Source organism: Schistocerca piceifrons, chromosome 4, assembly GCF_021461385.2.
Source record: "Schistocerca piceifrons isolate TAMUIC-IGC-003096 chromosome 4, iqSchPice1.1, whole genome shotgun sequence".
Lineage (NCBI taxonomy): Eukaryota > Metazoa > Arthropoda > Insecta > Orthoptera > Acrididae > Schistocerca > Schistocerca piceifrons.
The window spans coordinates 420,288,206-420,311,363 of NC_060141.1; the positions used below are offsets into that span (position 1 = coordinate 420,288,206).

At 40.8% G+C, this 23,158-nt stretch overlaps 1 protein-coding gene across 1 annotated transcript in view; it reads left to right on the forward strand.

The window, feature by feature from the left end:
- LOC124796319 (cytosolic non-specific dipeptidase) overlaps nucleotides 1-23,158 on the forward strand; it is a 176,408-nt gene that overhangs the window by 144,763 nt on the left and 8,487 nt on the right. The window contains exons 7-8 of the mRNA XM_047260449.1: nucleotides 10,459-10,608; nucleotides 14,798-14,899. Coding sequence (XP_047116405.1) covers nucleotides 10,459-10,608; nucleotides 14,798-14,899 — 252 coding nt within the window. The remainder of the gene's footprint in view (nucleotides 1-10,458; nucleotides 10,609-14,797; nucleotides 14,900-23,158) is intronic.

Below are 23,158 nucleotides of genomic sequence, written 5' to 3' on the forward strand. Positions count from 1 at the left end.
AAAGACAGGTTCTTTTGAAGAACAATGTGGCAAGTGGAGGAAAGCAGTTGATCTGACATCTGCCAAAGATGTTGCTAAAGTATTGTAGGAGGGGTTGAGCAGTGGTGTGTGAACATGTAGTGCACAGGGAATTGCCCAAAAATTGGACACCTGCAAGCATGGTGCATAAAATCCTATGAAACATTCTGCACTGTTATCCATACAAAATCACCCATGTTTAGGAGTTGCTTCCTACTGACCTGCCAGTAAGACAAATGTTTACTCTGGAATTTCTTGCTCACATGGAAGTGGACAATGAATGATCTGTGGACAGACAAAGCCCATTTCCATCTCCAAGGATATGTCAATACATGGAACTGCAGAATATGGGCAATGGAAAATCTGCACACACTACCTCATTCTACAAAGGTGACTATGTGGTGTGAGTTGACAGCATTGTTTATCACAGAGCTGCATTTTTTCAAGGGGTCCTGTTTCCTATAATGTCTTCAGTAAACACTATGAGAACCCTTTGTGCTCCAGCATCATTCCAAGCCTCCAACATTTTTATGCGAAATGGTGCTCCTCTGCACATTGCCCAGCCAGTGAAGCAGCTGTTGTAGACATTTTGGAAATGCTAGAATTATCAGCTGTCATTTCCCTGCAGCCTGACTGTCCAGATAACCTGATCTTAATCCATGTGACTTCTGGCTGTGAGGTGATCTGAAACATGATGTGCTCAGTGCTCCAGTTATGAATGCAGCTGAATTGAAGGCAAGCATTATTCAACACATTCAGAGACACACTGATTTCTAAAATGCTGCTTCTCGATTTCAAATTGTGGCAGAAAACAGTGGGCAGCATATTGAACATGTCTTGTGCCAGTCTCACAACAATTAGAAACCAATGTTATTTTGCTTTTTATGTGGTTTTTGGCCTGAGAACAATTATATACTGATTTATTTTTTTTTTGCAGCCGATGTGGTACACCTTTGCTGTGATGGAAGGGCTCACTTAACTAACAGTGCTACAACTGTTGACTGCCAAGCTCTTGCAGTCATATGCATTGAACAATATGGATGGTGTAATATGCAATTCAAGCTATAGTCATTCTATTTGTGATTCATCTGTCATTTGTAGCCGACCCCATTTACATTATTTCGCTCACAACACCATCTATTGGTGAAATTATTATTAAATGATGATTCCCCTTGCATCAATAACATGCTGTTCGAATTTGACATCATTCTGAGCAGTGGTTTTCTTTCTACAGCATTTTGAAATGGGAACTTTAGTTGTGGACCCCTGGTATATAATTCACTCACATGCCTCCGCATATAAGCACAGATGTAGATGACCATGACCTGCCACTCCCTTCAATAACAACAACAACAACAACAACCAACAATAAAGTTTTTGTGGAAAGATGCTATAGCAAAGGATGAAGGGAGCTTGACATTAGTAGTTGTGGAGGAAATCATATTGTGAAATTTGAGACACAATTATGAAAAATATTATATTGTTATAAAGTAATACTGCCATGAGCTATGGTGCATGCAGTGTGGTGTAGTGGTTAACATTGCTGGCCGGCATGCTGTGAGTTACCAGTGCAAACCTGACCAGCGGCAGCTATTGTTATTTAGTATGAGTGTGCTGAAAAGTAATGCTTCTGAATTTTTATTCTGTTCTTAATATTAGTTGAGATATTACATGTTATGCATATTACTTGATTGACTTTCCCGCTTTACTGACACAAGCTGCAACTCTCTGCCCCTTGAGAGCTCCAAATAGTAGTGCATAACATGGCGGTGTGTAACATAACTGTGTCAATGCATGCAGAATGCTGTAGTCAAGTTTCTAACTACAGAAATTGTCCACACATGGAACACCCTCTCCTTCAGCATGACAATATCAGGTCACACATGAGTGCTGTGACATTTGCAACACTCTGATGTCCTGGGTTTACTGTCATCGATCATCCTCCATACTAGACCTGATGTGGCCCCATCTGATTCTCATCTGTTTTCAAAACATAGAGTATCTTTGAGGACTTCACTTTGATAGTGAGGAAGATGTGTTCTTTGCCAGGGTGACTATGTTGAGAAATAAATTTATGGATGTGAAGAATAAGATGTAGAATGTTGATAAACTATGTTTTATTTAAAAAGCTTTAAAAGTTTTCACATAAAAAATTCAGGGGCATTACTTTTCAGCATGCCCTCATATTTATCATTTCTGGGAAGTTCTTGAAATATCCCATGTTAGTATGTTGTGGAATATTCAGCATTTGTATAAGTACTAACATATTCAGTGTCTGCATAAATAGCTACACTCTCTGTCCAAGAGATCAGTTCCGTAGTAACTTATGTTGGTGTTCGTAAAAAGTGTGCTTTCAATGCTAAGTGCTGTATTTCATTGACAACCTTGCTTTTGCCATTTGAACTTGGATTATGGTTACAATGTGTCATGTTTGTGGAGGGCTTGGGTCCTTCAAAAGATCTACATCATCGTGGATCGAGTTTGGCAATGTAAAAGCTGTTACCTACATGGACAGGGACTCGAATACAAGCAGCACATCATTCCCACAGTTCTTGTATTCAGGAGACCAATGGATTCCAAGCTAGCAGTAAGTAAGCTGCACATCGGCCATTCATCAGTGTTTTTCAGAGATGCTTGTAAAGACCCAATGAAATGGGTGAAAGGATTCAATTGAGTCACCAAATACAGGAGGTGGGATGACGTGATGTGTTTGGCAAGTGTGTATTTTTACTTGGACAGAAATTCTCAGGACAGTTTGAGAACAATGAGGAGAAGCTCATTAGCTGGGAGATGTTTCAGGCCAAAACGAAGAAAAATTTGGTGACAATCAACAGGCAGTCCGACTGGTGGATGAACAATTGAAGAACGTGAACACCAGTGTCATGGGAAAATGACACCATCATATGTAGAGAATGTTCTGGCCCTATGCCAAATGGTGAATCTGAATATGACAGAAGCCAACAATATCCCATACTTCATGAAAGGAGCCGCAGAAGACGTGTACCAATCTGTTCTGGTAAAGGATGTCACAACAGCCAAGGAGATTATTAAGTAGTGCCATTGCATCTAGGAAATGCAACAGAAAAGAAACAGACAGAAGATGTATGACCTGACTCCCCTATGTGGTCTCTATGACAGTTGTGGTGACAACCTCACCTCTCTCATACAACAGTTAATGAGAGAAGAGATACAGCATTTTATGGTAACTAGAACTGTTGGACTGAGTAAGCAAGAGATGGTAGCTACAAATGTTGACCAGTACTTCGGGAGGCAATAGCTAAATCTGCCAGGAAAAATGGACTAGGACAACTCAGACTTATTCTGCAGCCATCAAACAGCAGCCCAGCCCCTGACCAAAACAGGTAGAACCTAGTCCTATGTCATGTATAACGCTCCATTGAAGAACAAACAGTTGGTGGACAGAGGACACATGCCAGTGTTTTTCCAATATGGATGGCCTGGGCATATTGTACACTACTGCAGAGAAAGAAGGCAAGTTTTTGACAACAGCTAAGCTGCCAGACATCAGCCATCATTACAGGTAATTATAGTCAAGCTGTGTGATGAAGCCCATTGTTGTATCCAGCGTGCTGTAGTCATTTTCCATTGCCAAACAGAGGTACCAGCCATATGTTTAGCCATCACAGATGCAAATCTTCCATGGTTGACAGTGACCAATTTATCAGTAAACTTCATTAATGTCATCATAGACGGCTAACCTCTTTGTGCTAGTCATCTTGAGGGAACTTCCTTTACTGTAATGTTGGATGCTAATCGTTGTCACCTAAAGAATAGTATGCATTGTGATATGAAAGCTATTGTGCTGAAAGTCACAAATGGGATATATGCCCAACTGAATGTATATTCAAAGGATAGCTATCAATGATGGAACACCGTCCTTCGAACTGTCGTCTTAACAGAATGTAGTAATAATGCTAATTTCAGCTGGGGCTTCTTGCAGGCATCACAAATAATCACAGCTCCAGATTGACATAGCGATCCCAACAAGTACATGTAACTGAGTTTACTTTCAACTGTTTTTTTGCTGTTGAAGATACTGTTATCCCACCCTCATCAATGAGACAAGTTAAACTGTGTAGCTTTTACCTCTTGCAGATACCTACTCACTACTCAGACTTATAAAAGAAATCTAAATGAAAGTAACAATTGTAAGCATTGTAGCCACTCAAGAAAAATTATGGATCACTAATTGTCACAAGAAGCCACAACTCATCCCTAAAGGTACGCACGTAGGGACAGCAGAACCAGTCCAGGAAGACCATCTTATTGTCACTGATGAAGAATCATACTCCACTACTGGTAGACAAGTTGAGGGAGAAAGCTATTATTGAACTGTGAATGGGACCTGGCTTGACCTATGAACAATGTTGGCCAGTGACACCCATTCTGTATCAGTTTTTGTATGTTTTCAAATGTTCTGTGATGCAAGAGCTTATTGTGCTGAAAGTCTCAAGTGGGAAATATGTCCAGCCAACAGGAACGTGTATTGCAACAATAACTATCAGTGACAAAACACAGCAGCCTATGGTAAAATACTGTATGAAGAATGGGAATCATCCACCCATCGCCACCATACATGTAGAGTGCCACTGCATGGACTAAGGATAACCAGAGAGGAAGTGGAGAAGATGCTGAAAGATGACATCACTGAACCTTCAGAAAGTCCTTGGCCTCTCCTGTGGTACATGTGAAGAAGTAGTGCGGCACATGACATTTCTATGTCAACTACTGATGACGGAACAAAATCATGAAGAAAGATGTCTAACCATTGTCGAGCATTGATTACATTATAGACTGCATAAAAGGAGCTAGGGACATGGAAATAGGCTACTTGCCAATTGAGGCTGAAGAAGCTAACTGGTAAAAGACTAATTTTGTAGCTTCTGATGCCCTGTATGAATTTAAGGTTCTGCCGTTTGGACTATGTAATGGTTAGCCACATTCGAATGTGTGATGGTTAACCTGCTTCACACCTTAAATGGATGATATTTTGTTTACATTTGGATGACATTGTCATTTTTGAGACATCTGAAGAACATCTAAGCCATCTGACAATCTTATTGAAGAGTGTTCAAATTGCAGGATTCTGTCTGAAACTGAAAAAATGCCTCTTCTCCTCCAAAGAAATAAAAATCTTGAGGTGTCTACAGAATGGTAATGGAGTCTGTCCTGATCCAGATTTTCCAACTCCTCAGCACAATGTGATATGAGAAGTTTTCTTGGGATGTGCTTGTACAACTGGCCATTCATAAACAACTTCTGTAGTAAGGCACATGTGTTGCAGTAACTACTGCAAGGAGAAGCCATATATTCCTAGAATGAGCTGCAAGTAACATCTTCTGTTGTCTTTAAGGAGGTGCTAATATCTTCTACAGTTGCAGCATTGTATGATGAGACTGCAGAGACAGAAATTCACACCAAAGCTAGCAGTCATGTGGTAGGTGGTGTCCTAGTGCAATTTCACGAAGGTGCTGAAAATGTGATAGTTTATGCTTCCAGAGTCTCTCCAACACTGAGATGAACTTTCCTGCAACAGAGAAAGAGTGTCTTGCAGTTGTTTGGGCCATCAACAAGTTCTGGACTTATTAATTTTGCAAAACATTCACCATGCAGATGGATCACCATTCTCTATGCTGGCTGACAAGTCTGAAGGCTCCACTCAGTTGAGTGGTGAGATGGGCACCGAGACTTCAGGAGTACGACATAACCGTGGTATACAAAAGCAGATGTAAGCACAGTGATGCTTTAAATGACATTTCTGCTGAAGAGAGGGGAGATCCAGCATTGCTAGAAACCGTAAGACTCGAAGAAGGATGAACAACAAAGTAGAATTCTATTTCATAAAGAGACCATTGTACAAGAGGAACTATGATTCACTGGGGTTGATATAGTTTCTGGTCATCCCAACTCATATGTGGCCAGCTGTCCTTCAGTATTTCCATGATGTTCCAACATATGGTCACCTGGGATTCATGGAAATTCTAGACAGACTCAAAATGAAAGTATCTCTGACCAGGTCTCTATTGACCCATTAAACACCCTGTGAGCCACTGTAAGGAATGCCAACAACAGAGGCAATTGCCCCGTCGGTTACCTCCGGGGCATCTGGTACCAATTCCATCGCCATTCCACCAAACCTTTTGGGGAGATTCCTGAAGTCAACAAACACAAACCAATGGATGAAAGTCTGTGTTGACTAGTTCACCCATTATACTGCCACCAAAGCTGTGTTGACTTCCAAATCCCTGAAAACTGCGAACTTCCTTGTCAAAGTTATCATTTTGAAGCACAGAGCATCCTGTGTAATGGTCTCTGATCACTGAAAAGTTTTCCAATTGAGACTCCCATAAGTCCAACTCCTCGTCCAAGTCGTGGGAGATGGGCAATGGCACAAAGTAGGGGACTGCCTATAGGGGCGATGTACAGCGGGGACTTCGTGTGCCCCAGGACCGCTACGGTAGCTGGGAAGGCCCTATGGGAACCCTGAAACGTGACGGCTAACGGGGCTCTGGTGAAGCTGCGATAGGCCTAGCAAGCAAGTAGTGGATAAATCAACTGCTTTCAAAAAGGGAACATGCCTCGGATCACGGAACGGATTTAAAGGAAACCGACCAAGCAATGGAAAAGGATTACGAGATGGTTTACGACTGGGCACCTTAAACGTAAGGACTCTAACTGGGAAGTTAGAAGAAATTGTAGAAATGATGGAAAGGAGGAAATTGGACATCTTGGGACTTGCTGAGACTAGGTGGAGAGGAGTTGGTGAAAAACCACTAAGTAAAGGATGTAAACTGTACTGGATAGGGAATGAGAGGGGAAGAAATGGAGTGGCAATAGTGGTCAGAGAGGGTCTGCAGGAGGAGGTGGAAGGTATCAATGATCGAATGATAAAAGCCAGAGTACGAGTGAAAGGAAAAAGCATTGAAATCATCCAAGCATATGCCCCACAGGTGGGGTGTACAAAAAAGGAGAAGGAGGAATTTGAAGATGACATGCAAAAGCAGCTAGATGGAGGCAATCAGATTACAATAGGGGACCTCAATGCACATGTTGGCACAGACAGGAAAGGATTCGAGGAGATAATGGGACCAGAGGGCTGGGGGAACCGAAATAGAGAAGGAAAATTGTTGCTGGAATTCTGCAAGAGGAATGGGCTGGCGATCGCAAATTCCTGGTACAAGAAGAGAAGTAGCCACAAAATAACTTGGTACAGTGGAGACTGGTCCCAAACTTCAGTAGTAGACTATGTACTAGTGGATAGGCAGATGATGAGCAGCCTCACAGATGTTAAGGTCATTCCGTCTGAGGCCTTAGACAGTAACCATCGGCTGTTGGTAACCACCCTGAGAGAGAAAAAAGGTAGGAGGGCAACAGACATACAGGAGAAAAGGTTGAAGACATGGATGCTGAAAGAGGATGAACAGAGGACCCAGTACCAGACACTGATCAGGAAGAAGCTGCCAAAGGAAGATCAGAGAACAGTGGAAGAACAATGGGGAGATTTTAAGAGGGCTCTAGTTGAGGCAGCTGAGACTGTGTGCGGAAGAACTAGCACAAAGAGGAGAATTAAGGAAACCCCATGGTGGAACCACATATGTAAAGAGGCAGTACTTCGAAAGAACAAAGCCTTCAGAGAATGGTTCCAGACCCGAACAGAGGAAGCTAGGGTAAAATATAAGGAAAGCAAGAAAGCGGCACAGACCATAGTAAGGGCGGAGAAGAAGAAGTGGATGGAAAAATGGACAAGAATGTTAGAAGAGGACAGTGAAGGGAACAAAAAAGTACTTTACACCATGGTAAGAAAAATCTATGAAAAGATCCTGGAGAAGAGAATAAGAAGCAGTATTGAAAGTAGACTGCAAGAGGAGCAGTATGGTTTCAGACCGGGAAGATCAACAACGGACCTCATATTTGCGGTAAGGCAACTGCAGGAAAGGCACTATGAGTACGGGAAGGACTTAATCATGGCCTTTTTAGATATTGAGAAGGCGTATGACAGTATCTATAGGGACAAGCTCTGGGATGTGCTGAAAGCAAAAGGGATAGATGAAGAGATAACACAAAAAGTCAGAAAAATGTATGAAGGAAGTGAGAGTTGTGTGAAAGTGGGGAGGGAATGTACTGCATGGTTCAAGCTGGAAAATGGGCTGCGACAGGGAAGTGCACTTTCACCTTTATTGTTTATTATTGTTATGGATGAAATCCTACAGCAAGTATCAGATGCGATTGGAGATCATAAAATGAAAGCAGTGCTTTTTGCCGATGACCTGATGTTATGGGGAAATTGCGAGAAGGAGGTGCAAGAGCAGTTAGATGTATGGGAGGCAACGGCAGCACAATATGGAATGCATTTCTCTGCAAAGAAAAGTGAAATAATTGTCACAACAAGGAAGAAGAATAGGCCAAATGTGGATATAACTTGTGGAGGGGTAAAACTACAAGTGGTAGAGAACTTCAAGTACCTGGGAAGCATGATTGAAAGTAAGGGGGGAAACGCAATGGAAATAAATGAAAGGTGCAGAAAAGCAGGGCAGTTCTTCAAATGCATTAGGGGGCTTATTTGGAGCAAGGAGGTGCCACAGAAATCCAAGGGAATTATATACCGAACCTACTTTGTCCCCATATTGGCATACGGAAGTGAGACATGGGTAATGCATAAAAGCGACAAAAGTAGAATACAAGCTAGTGAAATGAAGTTCCAGAGGAGCAGGTTGAGTGTAACAAGACGAGACAGATTGCGAAATGTGTATGTGAGGGAAAGACTAAAGGAGGAACCAGTACAGGACAGGATAGAAAAATCAAGACTGCAGTGGTATGGACACATGAAGAGAATGGATGAGGGAAGAATTCCAAAGAGGATGTTTGATCTGCAACTGGAGGGGAAGAGGCCCAGGGGAAGACCAAGAGATAGATGGGTGAAGGGAGTGAAGGAGTGTGTAGCGAGAAGAGGAGAGAACTGGACGAAGGTGGAAGAGGGGGAATGGTGGAAAGACAGAACACGATGGAGAGGCTTGTGTTCCCGACAGACCCAGCCATGGCTGGAAACTGTCCAAGATGATGATGATGATCAGAATTAATTTCGCATCAACCATAGGATGACAAATACCTACCAACTGTAGATGAGTGCTCTCACAGAATGCTTTAATAAAATTCTGCCAGATTTGCTCTTGATGCACATTGGCATTGAACAGAGAGCTTGGGCTACAATACTGCCCCTGTTGCGGCATTTGCATACAATACAGTGAAGCAAGACACAACAGGCCTCACATTTCTCTTTTTGTTTCATGGCTGTGAGGCTGAAGTGACAACGGATACACTATTCCCATTCCATCTGTACAATACACAGGGTGACTATATGAAACACTCTGTCACCAGGACTGAAGAAGCAAGACAGCTAGCTGGCTTCCATTCAGATCCTGGATGCCAAGGAGAAAGTTCGAGAGCACTTTGATTAAGACAACAGAAGTGCAGAGACATCATCCATGTTCCTTGTAAGAAGCCCACCTACAGTCCACAGATGCAGGTTGACCATGAGAGCATGAGAGGTTGAAGGAAATTGAAGACTCATTCGACAGTTGTGAAGCATCGATTGGTGGGGGCGGAGGGGGGGGGGGGGGGCTACGTTCGATGTTCAACACTGTGAAGAGGGTGTAACAACACAACCAGCATGCAAATAACATCTGCCAACACCATTACACATAGGACCATTGACTAGATCTAGACCCAGAGTGCTGCAGTCAGTTCCAATGAGAACTTCTGAAGCGGCTGGTCACTGTTTGTTCAGGAGAGGGAGCAATGCTGTGAGCTGTGGTGCATGTAGTGTGGCATAGTGGTTAGTGTCACTGGCTGGCGTGCTGCAGGTCAGCAGTTCAAGCCTGATCACCAGCAATTATTTGTTACCTAGTATTTATCATTTCTTGAAGATCATTGAAATATTGTATTTTTGTAATGTTAGTGTATTCTGGAGTATTCTATGTCTGTAGAAATACTAGCATTCTGAAATAGTAAATGTTTGTGTAAATAGCCACACTCTCCATCCAGGATGTCAGTTCTGTTCTTGTTCTGGCTGTATGTTGGTTTTCATAAAAATGTGCATTCAGTGCTAGGTGTTGTATTTCCTAGACAACCCTCCTTTTGGATTTAGACTTGAAAGTGGTTATCACATGACTATATCATTTCATACAGATACACTTTTGTAAATTTTGTAAATAATACTTGTTAGAAGAGTAAGAATTTTCTTTTCGTTATTATGTGCCACACACAATGACAGAGCATTTCTGCTCAAATCTCAAGACTGCAGTAGGCTAGGCTGAGGATGGCAGATACATCTGAAATTATTCATTTTCTTTCTTTTCCCCTCCTTTACATAGCTGTTTTACAACACTTACATTTTTTTAAAGAAAGATTTACTATTTACAGGTTAAAATGGGACACGGTGGCCGATATTGGCTTTCAGACCCAAATCATCCACACTATTTGGCAGCGCGTGCAGCTACAAAACATGTCTATGGTGTAGATCCTGATCTAACACGTGAAGGTGGCTCAATTCCAGTCACACTTACCCTCCAGGTAAGTTGTCAGTTAATTATGTTGAATATATTTAGCACTACTGTCAAGTTGAGTTTGATAACTGACTATTAATTTGTGACATTACACATAGGAAAATATGACAGGTCAAGTAGATGACACATTAATAGCTTATGTGAGTAGGTATGAACAGTACTTCATATCAAACAGGCAAGACTATGCAGGTGTCAATATGTGTCCATCAGTGTGTAAGTAACAAAGTGTTTTTAATGGTTTTTGCTTTTTATGTATTGGGTTTGCGACAATATGACTTGACAATTGCATTTAACTCTGGTATCACAAAAATATTGTGGAAGAGGAGCATCTTAGCAGAGATTAGTCTCTATTGTAACAAAGCATGGAGTTTTCTTCAGAATGAATTATATTGTTGAGGAACAGAGAGTATACTCAGATCTAGACAAGGACTTTGGTCCTCCCTCCTCCCCTAATATTCTAAAATAGTATTACTTGGAAGGTGCGTAATATGATAGACAGGGCATTCTGAGGCACAAGAAAGGTTTGTGTGTGTTGTCAAAAACATGATCTGTGTCAAATGTGCATAGTTTCCCATTTTTTATGGGGATGTTGTGTGCTACTTGACATCAGCAGTGAAGTGTAATCACACTGTTACAAAGTATGTATTTATTTACTAATTCCTGGATCGGTTTGCATTATTGGTAGATGTTGTGATAAGAAACAAGGCCCACTGGAAATAGGAAAGGAAATGATTGAATGACCTACAAACTAGTAAGTTTGACATATAATAAATATGAGTATTTTTGCAATTTCAGGGCACTTTCCAGTAGTGTACAATAAGCCAATAAATGATGTCATTCTACCATCTTTTTAATCTTTTTTTAAAATAATCACTGAGAACATTATGCGTGAATTTTGCAGTTTCACAGTCACAGAAATGCTTTTATAGTGACTGCTGTGACTATGCTGCTCCACATACCAGGCATGTTTTGTGGGCTGCTGCATCTGCTGGAGGATGCGAGTAAACAGCTCACATCCATATAACATACCGAGCTATTTACAAAGCTTACTTTGACACAGCTCAGGCTGTTTACTTTGTTGTGTCCCACATTCTCCATGGTGTTCGGTTGCGTCCCACATTCTCCATGGTGTTCAGCAGCACCAACCTCATCGGGAGAGTGCCACTGCATCATTTTGTGGCCAGTACCACTCCAGGCTTTACACTGGTTGCACCAGAGTCTCCTGTATTCATTATATCAGTTTTGCGGTAGCTGGGCATTTCACTGGACATAGCACCCATCAGCCACAGAACCAAAAGTTTTGTTTTGAAATTTGTAGCTCAAACTTGGATATAAATAACTGGTTTCTCAGTAATGAGGTGTTATTGTCAGCCTTAGTCTCTGTAAATAGATGCATTGTCAGTTTTCCAAGCAGAACAGCAAAATCTTGCAGTTGAATTTGATTGCAAGAGCAGTGAAGCAAAATGTTAGTACTGCTGCGCATATACTTTCATTGCACTAGAGCAAAAGACAATTGCATATTGCGGATGCACCTTACTTGAGTAACATTTATGGACTGAACAACTTTTTATATTACAGTTCCATGCCGGAATTGTACCATAATTATAAACTGCAGGAGCAAAGAGCACAAACATTCAGACTCCTGAATGCCATGTTGCTGTTAAGTAAAACATTAGTTTCCCATATCACAGCTAGCCATGGATTTAAACTAATTGAAATTCATAAAATTTTTGTTGTTTTATAAAACACCACAATATTTCTCATGTTGTGATAGGTATAATTCAGAGTCCTGTTTAATAATACAGACTTTTACTTCAAGTGGGTTTGGTTGAAAAGGACTTAAGGAAACTATCAAAAATCCAGTCAGGATGTGCAAGACTGGCTTGCTCCATGGATTCCTCCAGATACGAGTCAAGAGCTTCAGTTCTTTACCCTCTTGCTTGGTGTTAGAATTATAGAACTATTATTTATGCACTATGGTTCCAAAGAAAAACTGCTTACTTCAAGTGACAACTCTAGCTTTGTTTGCCTTATTGGCTACCAATATTTGAAGTCTTTATTCAATGTAATTTATGGTACTGGCAATCAGAATATTTGTCATTGCATAAACTGTCAATACGTAGGAAAAAACATTGGATTTTAATCAGGCAAAGGAACAAGTTGGCTTCCAAAGTGCATAAGGGACCATTTGTAAGTCATCAATAAAATTAGAGAACAGAGCCATAAGTATGAATTTCCACTATCTCTGGGACTCATAGATTCTGAGAAAATTTTTGACTAAGATTCAAAAAATCAGTACTAACAGCACTCAAGAAACAAGACATTCATTCAGTGTATGCAACATACTGAAAAATGTGAGTGTCAATGCTACAACTCCCATTAGACTTAATCATGATTGCGAGAAGTTCAGAACTGAATGAGGAATCAGCCAAAGAATGTCTATATTACCAAAATTATTCTCAAGAAAGTGCACAATGTTAATGCAAGAAATATGAATCACCGCTGTTGTTATGATGACACCACACACATGAAGTTAAAAATAAATGAAGGAACTTAATAGAACACTCTTGAAAGTAGACCTAAAATCAAGTATAATAAAACTACACTAATATATAACAAACATATTGGTGCTTATGGTTTTCAACACTAAATGTCTGAAAAGGAAAGTTTTCCATCGTCAGAACAGATGATACACACATCAATTCTTTTGAGCCATGGACTTTAATGCAAAACTACTAATAAACTGAGGATTCTTCAGCAAGCAATAAGGAGATGGATGTTATGGATTACTAGAAGAGTCGGGAAAACAAGCAACTTGATCAGGGAGTAGATTGCTTGGAAAAAGTAATTATGACAGTGTGATAAAAAAAATCTTTGTTGGGCTACAACAGATAAGACAAGACAAGACAAGACATCACAATGGAAGGTGGTTCAGTAACAGTAGAAAATACAAGAGTTGCCCAGAAAGTGATGCATCACATTTTTCTTTCTCAATCAAAAACAATGCTACGAATGTGAAACGTTATGTATGTATTATTTTGAAGTCTCCTGAGTGAGCACACAAAGTTTCCGTCAATTCCAACAGAATGAAACTGTGGGGAATATTCACAAATGCTTGTGCCAAGTCTATGCAGCATCTGCTGTTGACAGAAGTACCGTTAGTCACTGGGCATGGAGGGTGAGGTCATCAGAAGGCGGTTTGGGGGAATTCCACGATTTGCTGTGATCGGGGAGACATCCACAGCTGTCATATCTGACCTAGCCCCCTTGGACTTCCACTTGTTTGGGCTGTTACAGGATGCCATTTGTGCAAGATATTTTGAGGACGATGAGGTGGTGATTCGCACAGTGAAGCACTGGTTCCGCCACCAGGACAAGTGTTGGTACCAACAGTGCATACATGCTCCTGTTTCATGCTGGAGGAAGGCCATAGAATGGGATGGTGATTATGTGGAAAAATAGGATGTGTAGATAAAACACTATTCCTTCATATGTGGAATTCTCATTATGTTCAATAAAGACTTGTTGATGAAAAAAGTGTGGTGTATTACTTTCTGGGCAACCCTTGTATGTTGCATCGACTCGAACATGTACATCTGAAGAACATAAGCATAGAAAAATTGGAGTAGGCTTTTATCCAGATATAGATGTTTAATGGCTGCTGAGGATGTTGTTGTTGTTGTTGATGATGATGATGATGATGATGATGATGGCTTTGAATGCAGAACAATATTTTTCATGCATGGCCAATGTTTGGCATCTTTCCATAGTGTTAGTTCTTTCACACACTATTAATGACTGTTTTCAAGAACTGACCCAGTGGTGAGGAACAGAAGCTTGTACATAAAGTCTTTGTAGCCATAGACCACCCTCAGGTAATAATGTATAATAAGTCACAATGAGAAATTTCTTTTGAGCTACAAGTTATTTTGCTGAAGGCGTAGGTAATAATTAATACATGTTGACTGCCATTTTCTCTTTTTTTATTCCTGTGATGACACTTGCACATGCTGGTGCCACACTTTTAAGACGTTAGTATTTACATCAATTATGAGGCACATTTTCTGCTTTAATATGTATTTGCTTAATGCACTGGCCAGAGACTGAGTTACGATAAACATTATTTGTTAGTTATTATGAGGTTTAACTAAAATATTAAACACACTGAAAGGTATTTTCTGTTACTGTTTTCACAGGAAGTAACTGGCAAAAACGTTCTCCTATTGCCTGTAGGAGCTGGAGATGATGGAGCCCATGCACAAAACGAGAAGATAAATATCAGAAACTACATAGAAGGGGTAAGTTTTTCTTCCTTGTAATAATTATTTTATTTTAAACACACAGAAGTATCTTTCAAAGCTCATATTCAGTAAAAAATAGTTTCCGAAGTGCATCACTACTATTACTGGATGTCCCAAGATCACGATTGATGAGAAGGGGGAAGAATTCAGAGAAAAACCTATAAATAGCTGAAGGGAGATGGTTTTATTCTTCCAATAAAACACATTGGCAGAAATACTTCACAGAAATTTATCTTAAGCTTTTTAGCAAATGTTGCCCCTCCCCCTCTCAAAGATTTGACATGCAGACTGTTTCAGTTCAGTAGATTTAAATTGGTGGTGATTTCTTACCTACTGCAACAAATAAACCAACTACCACTCCATATAAGCTCAGTTCATTAATTACTTTGTTAAACAACAGTTAAGTCCTGTGGAACCAGCCTAAGTACTGAATACTATCTGTGACTTGCTACTTTAATAGAAGAATTCAAACACTCTCACTTTTTTGTCCAGGTTTCCATAGTTGAGGACTAACACCTTCATATGTTGAACTGTCGTGGTGGTGGTGGTGGTGGTGGTGGTGACTGTTGCTTTAAGGGGTCACACTGTGTAGTCATCAGTATCAAAATACCAAAATGCTTGCCTGACAGGAATTATGCAAAGGGAGAAGAATGACTGCTTCCTGTACATGGGACTAGTAGTGGTTGTAAATTTTGAAGAAGGTTTAATGAGTTACACAATAAGTAGGATGACTGGTTTGTAATATGTTATGCTGGAGGTCTCTTTGGGCTGTGTCTGTGGGGAGGGGGGAAGCACTTTCTTCATACCCACCTAAGCCCAAGGTCAGTTTGGTGTGGGTGTGTGTGTGTGTGTGTGTGTGTGTGTGTGTGTGTGTAATGGAATGCTTGGACGGCTGAAGAAAGATTGATTGGTCATTGCAGAGAGAGATGGCCTGCTTGGAATCTCAGGGCACAGGAACTGCACAGAGGGCCTCTCACCATCCGTAACCATCCCAAACACCGACAAAGAACAAGAGGGCCAGTTAAGTTTACTATAGTGTGTGTTCTCTCTCCTAAAATTCTGGGGTTTTGTGATAGCTATTTCAATATCTGAGTGACAATAAGATTTAGGTAGTGATTATGAGCTGTAGGGAGCAGTCCATCTTCAGGTCTTTCATCATGTTGGCCAATTTTTACACAAACAGAAATACATGTATTACAATGAAGCGTACAGGAATGGTAGCAAAGGCTTCACATCATTTTTCCACATAACAATGATTTACTTCCATGCATTTTGTCAATTGTGGGATGAGTTGTTCCGCCCCTTTCATTTTAGGTGTCTCCCGCCAGCCCCATAAAATAATGAATGCTTGTCCACTTCAGTTTTTGCCCCCTCATCCTTGCAAAACTGTTTTCCACTTACATTTAGGAAGTAAATGATAGCCATTAGGTGCAAGACTGAGACTGTGAAAGGGGTGGTGTGAAAGATTCCAACAAAATGAGGTCAAAAACTCTTGCGCTGCTCGAACAGTGTGCATCCCAGCATTGTCATGGATGAGGTAGACTCCGTTCTTCAGCAACCCATAGTGTTTGTTCCGCATGCATCTGTGGAGATTCTTGAGGCTCTCACAGTGCAATGCAGAGCTGATAGTGTTGTTACTTTGCAAGACAATGGTTTCAATTACTTTTCTAGCTGATTGCTGGGTTTTGAAACTTTTTCTTGAAGGGGAATGAGTGTAGTATCACTGTATTGATTTTCACTTGTTCTCTGAGGTGTGATGGTAAACCCATGTTTCATTCGCTGTTACTATGTAGTTAATGAAAGTCTTTCAGTCACTCACAAAACAATCAAGAAACCATTGTGTGAGACCTTGACTCTGTTGATCTTGTGTTCTGCAGTAAACCTCTTCAGAACCATTGTACACACACCTTGCTATATTCTAGTTGATCACTCACAGTTTCATGAAGAACAGTTCCAGAAACCTCAGGACATTCTTCATGCAGGTCATCAATGACCACATAGTGATCGGGATGAGTATGCTGTTAGAGTTTTTGCACCAGTTCATCAGTCCCCATGGACAGGCAACCCATTCTGTCTTCATTGCGTATTTCCATTCTTCTGAAAGTGCAGTTCTCTACCTGTTTTGTCATATGTTGCTGTGATATAATCTCCTCCCCTTCCCTGACAAGATTCCATAATGCATCATGCCAGTGCTCATACCCTTCACATTCAGGTAGCGTATCACAGTGTGCACTTTGCACTTGGTGGCAGACGGAATGAGAGAGCTCATCTTTAACCATCACCACAGCAAGAATCAGAATGTTACTGATGACCATTACCTGCACTTTTGTTTGAGTATGTACTACCATTTACAACAGTGGTACAGACTGTGAAAAAAGCAATTCATTGGTAGAGTCACAGGCCTTGTATCCTTAGTTTCTGGATATCCCTCGTATAAGGGTCATAGCATTCACTAGAGGTGGATCCTATTGGTTTAAGGTAGGGTCATGGTCAAGACTGTTGTGAGCAAAGCATAGTATATATAGTGTGATGTATTTGCTTGAGGAGCTTGTAGGTAGGTCCTCCATGGTATGATGGCTCTCTTAATCAATCTTAATTTATTGCAGGTTATTATAGTTTGCAATTCCATATCCAGATATCTACAGAATAGGTACCACAGTTGTGATTATACATTTGTTGCAGGTGTTCAAAGGTCTGATTATTTTGTGGTACCTTTCTTGGTCTTTTCATCAGCTTGCATATTCTTGTGATGCCCATGTGCCTTCACAACCAATAAACTCGATGGTGATGCTGGCATAGTATAGCATTGTCAACAAGTCCCGGGCATTAGATGACAAAAGATTATGTAGGTATTGTGCATAAAAAGTATGTTGTCACAGCTTCATTGAGTTACAGTACCATAGAATGCTTGTGTTCTACTGATTTCAGATGTGATGCCAGACCTATAAGTGCAAAAGTGAATAAACTACATGCCACCTTTTTAGATGTCAGTCTTCTCCTCTCAGGTGGCTCCAGCCACACCTCGGTCCACATCAAATCCACCAATCACCAACAGTACCTGCACTTTGATAGCTGTCACCTCTTCCACACCAAAAAATTTCTCCCATACAGCCTGGCCGTCCATGGCAGACACGTGTGCAGTGATGTGAACTCCCTCATCCAGTATGCTGAAGGCCTCGCAAAGACCTTCACAGGCAGACAATACCTTCCATATCTAACACACAAACAGATTTCCCATGCCATATCCCCTCACACACTTGATCCTCACAACCATCACAAGAACCAACCACAGTGAAGCTGCAGAATGCCGTCCATGTTTACTGCAGGTAGTGTACTACAGTTGCGTTTGTTAGTGGACTCAAGTATAAGCTGCGTATCCTGTTCCATACAGACATCATTTTCAACAGTATCTATAAAGTAATTATTAAAGATGACATCACAGTGGAAATTATCAAAGCCACAGGAAGTATCAGAATTCAGTGACTATATAGAATAATGAGAATAGTATGAACCTTCTGTACATAACATATAAATAGGAGATCTCAAATGTAACCCCACGGAACAGTGAAACATATATTTCTTATTCTTGACTGTCTCCTCTTCATTAATTCTCCATTATAGTATATAATGCTTGTACACTATTGCCTATATTTTAAATATATTCCCAGCAGCTACACGAGTTTCCCAGTGACACAATTTTTTATAAGAGCACATCACAATGTACTCTATCAAAAGCTTTTGAGAGGTCCAGGAATATTCCTGCTGCTTAGGAGTTTTCATTTCTTTTTTTCCAATACATAATGGACAAATTGTACTGCTGCTGATACGGTACTTCAACGTCTTCTGAAACTGTGCTGGAAATCATCTAACATGTCAGCATTGTTGTAAAGTTCCTAGATTCCTTTTAACATTATTTTCTCAGTCAGTTTGCTAAGTGTTAAGATTAGGACAATGAGCCTGTAGTTATGAACATGTTTTCTTTCCTCATTTTTTGTAATGATTTGACGACAGCCAATGTCACCTTGACAGGGAATATACTGTCTTCGAGAACACAGTTTATTAGATGAACTAATGGTTGCACTAATTCATATTTGCATTCCTTTAATAGGTACGAAGAAAATCGTCTAATCCTGTTGACTTTTTGTTTCTGAGGCTGTCAGTAAGCTGCAGAATGCCGTCCATGTTTACTGCAGGTAGTGTACTACAGTTGCGTTTGTTAGTGGACTCAAGTATAAGCTGCGTATCCTGTTCCATACAGACATCATTTTCAACAGTATCTATAAAGTAATTATTAAAGATGACATCACAGTGGAAATTATCAAAGCCACAGGAAGTATCAGAATTCAGTGACTATATAGAATAATGAGAATAGTATGAACCTATGGAGAGACTTCTAATGACTGGAGAAAGGTAGAAGTATAGAAAAATAGTAGCACTGTGTCACTGCATTAAGATTTAGGAAAAGATAATTTTACAGAAAATCAGGAACTAGGTAGAGCAACACTCGAGATAACAACAAAATGAATTCTGGGCCTCTGGCCCAACTGTAGATGCCATTTTTATAGCTAGACATGTTCTAGAAAAGAATTTGAGAAAGACATCACAGTTGCATTCACAGATATACTAAAGGCTTATGGCATTGTTAAAAGGGAATACACATGGTAAACTCTGAATAGACAAGACCTGTCAAAAGGAATGCCACTTACAATGAGAAACATGTATAACAAATGCCTGACTTGTATTACAATGTATAGCAAAAAATCAGAATCATTTAGGACAGGCAGAGTGGTTTGACAAGGTAGTATGCTCTTCCCATCAGTGCTCTTCAGTATAGTCATGGACAACATAAGGAAAGTTTGCCAAGGGTCAACAGCAGATGATATCACAATCATAGCATATGCAGATGATGTGATGACAATAAGCAGGAATTGGAAGAACAACTAAACAGCTGGTTGAGGGTAATTGAAGAATCAGGCACAGAAATAAGATTAAAAAAGAGTGAGGTTATGGAAAATCAACAGGGAAAATGAAAAAAATGAAGAATGAAAGTTGTAATGGAAAAATTATTAATGGAGCAGAGGCTTTAAAAATTATTAGAGAAGTAGACACTTTCTAAGCTGACTGGGAAAGGAAACATCAAGAAAGAAATCATGAAGAGCATAGAAAACTGTTCAAAATTTTATTATTGTGTATCAAACACAATTAGGAAGTGGAAAATAAGTGCCAAAACAAGAATCATGGTATACAAATCATATGATTTATGAATTTCATCTATGAGCCAGAATCGTGGACCTGGACAAAGAAACATCTGAGCAGAATACAGGCAACAGAGACATGCTTTCTACAACGGATCTTGATTAAGACAAGATTGAACAGGGTAAGAAATAGAAACAATACAAAACACAATTCGTATCAGTCCCCTAAATGAAACCATGGAGAGAAAAAGGCTGAAATGGGTTGGCCATGTTAAAAGGATGGGAAAAGAAAGACTACCAACTAGAGTTCTGGAATGGACAGAACCTCAAAGAAGACCAGTTGGAAGACTGTGAACAAGATGGAGAGACCAGGTGAAGGATGATGTGACTCAGAGAGGTCTACAATGGGAACAAATACTGAATATTAGACTGAAGGCGAAAAGAGAAGATTGAAAGAGGGTTTGTGAATGACATGCATAAGCATAAACATTTCTGGAAGAAGAGGAAAATATAAAATGGGAGATAAAAATTTAAGGAGTAGAACTGTAGTGAACAGATCCATTTCACCTTGCTACATCTCAAGCTCTAACAATAATTGCACAATTCTCATACATTACTGGCCATTAAAATTGCTACACCAAGAAGAAATGCAGATGATAAACAGGTATTCACTGGACAAATATATTATACTAGAACTGACATGTGATTACATTTTCATGCAATTTGGGTGCATAGATCCTGAGAAATCAGTACCCAGAACAACCACCTCTGGCTGTAATAACGGCCTTGATATGCCTGGACATTGAGTCAAACAGAACTTTCATGGTGTGTACAGGTACAGCTGCCCATGCAGCTTCAACACGATACCACAATTCATCAAGAGTAGTGACTGGCGTATTGTGACAAGCCAGCTGCTCGGCCACCATTGACCAGACATTTTCAATTGGTGAGAGATCTGGAGAATGTGCTGGCCAGGGCAGCAGTCGAACATTTTCTGTATCCAGAAAGGCCCGTACAGGACCTGCAACATGCGGTCGTGCATTATCCTGCTGAAATGTATGGTTTCCGCAGGGATCGAATGAAGGGTAGAGCCATGGGTCGTAACACATCTGAAATGTAACGTCCACTGTTCAAAGTGCTGTCAATGTGAACAAGAGGTGACTGAGACGTGTAACCAATGGCACCCCATACCATCACGCCGGGTGATATGCCAGTATGGCGACGAGGAATACACGCTTCCAATGTGAGTTCACCGTGACGTCGCCAAACACGGATGCGACCATCATGATGCTGTAAATAGAACCTGGATTCATCTGTAAAAATGATGTTTTGCCATTTGTGCACCTAGGTTTGTCATTGAGTACACCATCGCAGGTGCTCCCATCTGTGATGTAGCGTCAAGGGTAACCGCAGCCATGGTCTCCGAGCTGATAGTCCATGCTGCTGCAAATGTTCTCGAACTGTTCGTGCAGATGGTTGTTGTCTTGCAAATGTTCCCATCTGTTGACTCAGGGTTTGAGACGTGCTACTCAATCCGTTACAGCCATATGGATAAGATGCCTGTCATCTCGACTGCTAGTGATACGAGGCCGTTGGGATCCAGCATGGCATTCCGTATTACCCTCCTGAACCCACCGATTCCATATTCTGCTAGCAGTCATTGGATCTCGACCAACGCGAGCAGCAATGTCGCGATATGATAAACCGCAATCGATATAGACTACAATCCGACCTTTATCAAAGTCGGAAACGTGATGGTACGCATTTCTTCTCCTTACACGAGGCATCACAACAATGTTTCACCAGGCAACGCTGGTCAACTGCTGTTTGTGTATGAGAAATCGGTTGGATACTTTCCTCATGTCAGCAAGTTGTAGGTGTCGCCGCTGGCGCCAACCTTGTGTGAATGCTCTGAAAAGCTAATCATTTGCATATCTCCGCATCTTCTACCTGTCGGTTAAATTTCACATCTGTAGCATGTCATCTTCATGGTGTAGCAATTTTAATGGCCAGTAGTGTAGTTTGCACAGTAGTATGAGAGGACAATGGTCTTTAGTCACTGAATTACACAAAGTAAAGGTAATCAAAGTCAGAGCAGTAGTGGACGACAGGCAAAATTTGACTAGGTAGCATTAATAGCCAATGCAAGTTCCATGGTTAAAATTTGGTTTGTGGAATTTAGTGGTCCCCTCTCTTTTGTAATTGGAACTAGTGGCATAAAAAAGGATGAATAAACAAAAACAATGGAAATAAATACACCCCCCCCCCCCACTCACTCACTCACTCACTCACTCACTCTCTCTCTCTCTCTCTCTCACGCACATTCCACATGGGAAAAATAATCTAAAAACAAAGATGATGTGACTTACCAAATGAAAGTGCTGGCAGGTCAATAGACACACAAACATACACACAAAATTCAAGCTTTCGCAACCAATGTTTGCTTCATCAGGAAAGAGGGAAGGGGAGGGAACGACGAAAGGATGTGGGTTTTAAGGGAGAGGGTAAGGAGTCATTACAATCCTGGGAGCGGAAAGACTTATCTTAGGGGGAAAAAATGACAGGTATACACTTGCGCACACACACAAATGTCTGCTTGTGTCTGTGTATGTGCAGATGGATATGTGTGTGTGTGCGCGCGAGTGTATACCTGTCCTTTTTTCCCCCTAAGGTAAGTCTTTCCGCTCCCGGGATTGGAATGACTCCTTACCCTCTCCCTTAAAACTCACATCCTTTCGTCTTTCCCTGTTTCCTGATGAAGCAACCGTTGGTTGCGAAAGCTTGAATTTTGTGCTACCCGGGTGCACTACACAGGTTTGTAGTGCATTACTGTATTTTTTCACATTTAGCAGGGAAGAAATGGGTATTTGTTGCTGTTGAACGAGAGTGTAACAACTCCACACTCCAACACACTGACCATGTGATCATAAGCCTGACAGTTCAGAAGCAAAGCAATTGGTTCCAAAACACAGTTGAAACAGCATTGGGAACTGTACGTCTACTGCCAAAAATGACAGCCTCTTCTCCTGCTCTGCCTCGCAGGGGACTCACAGCTCTTTTG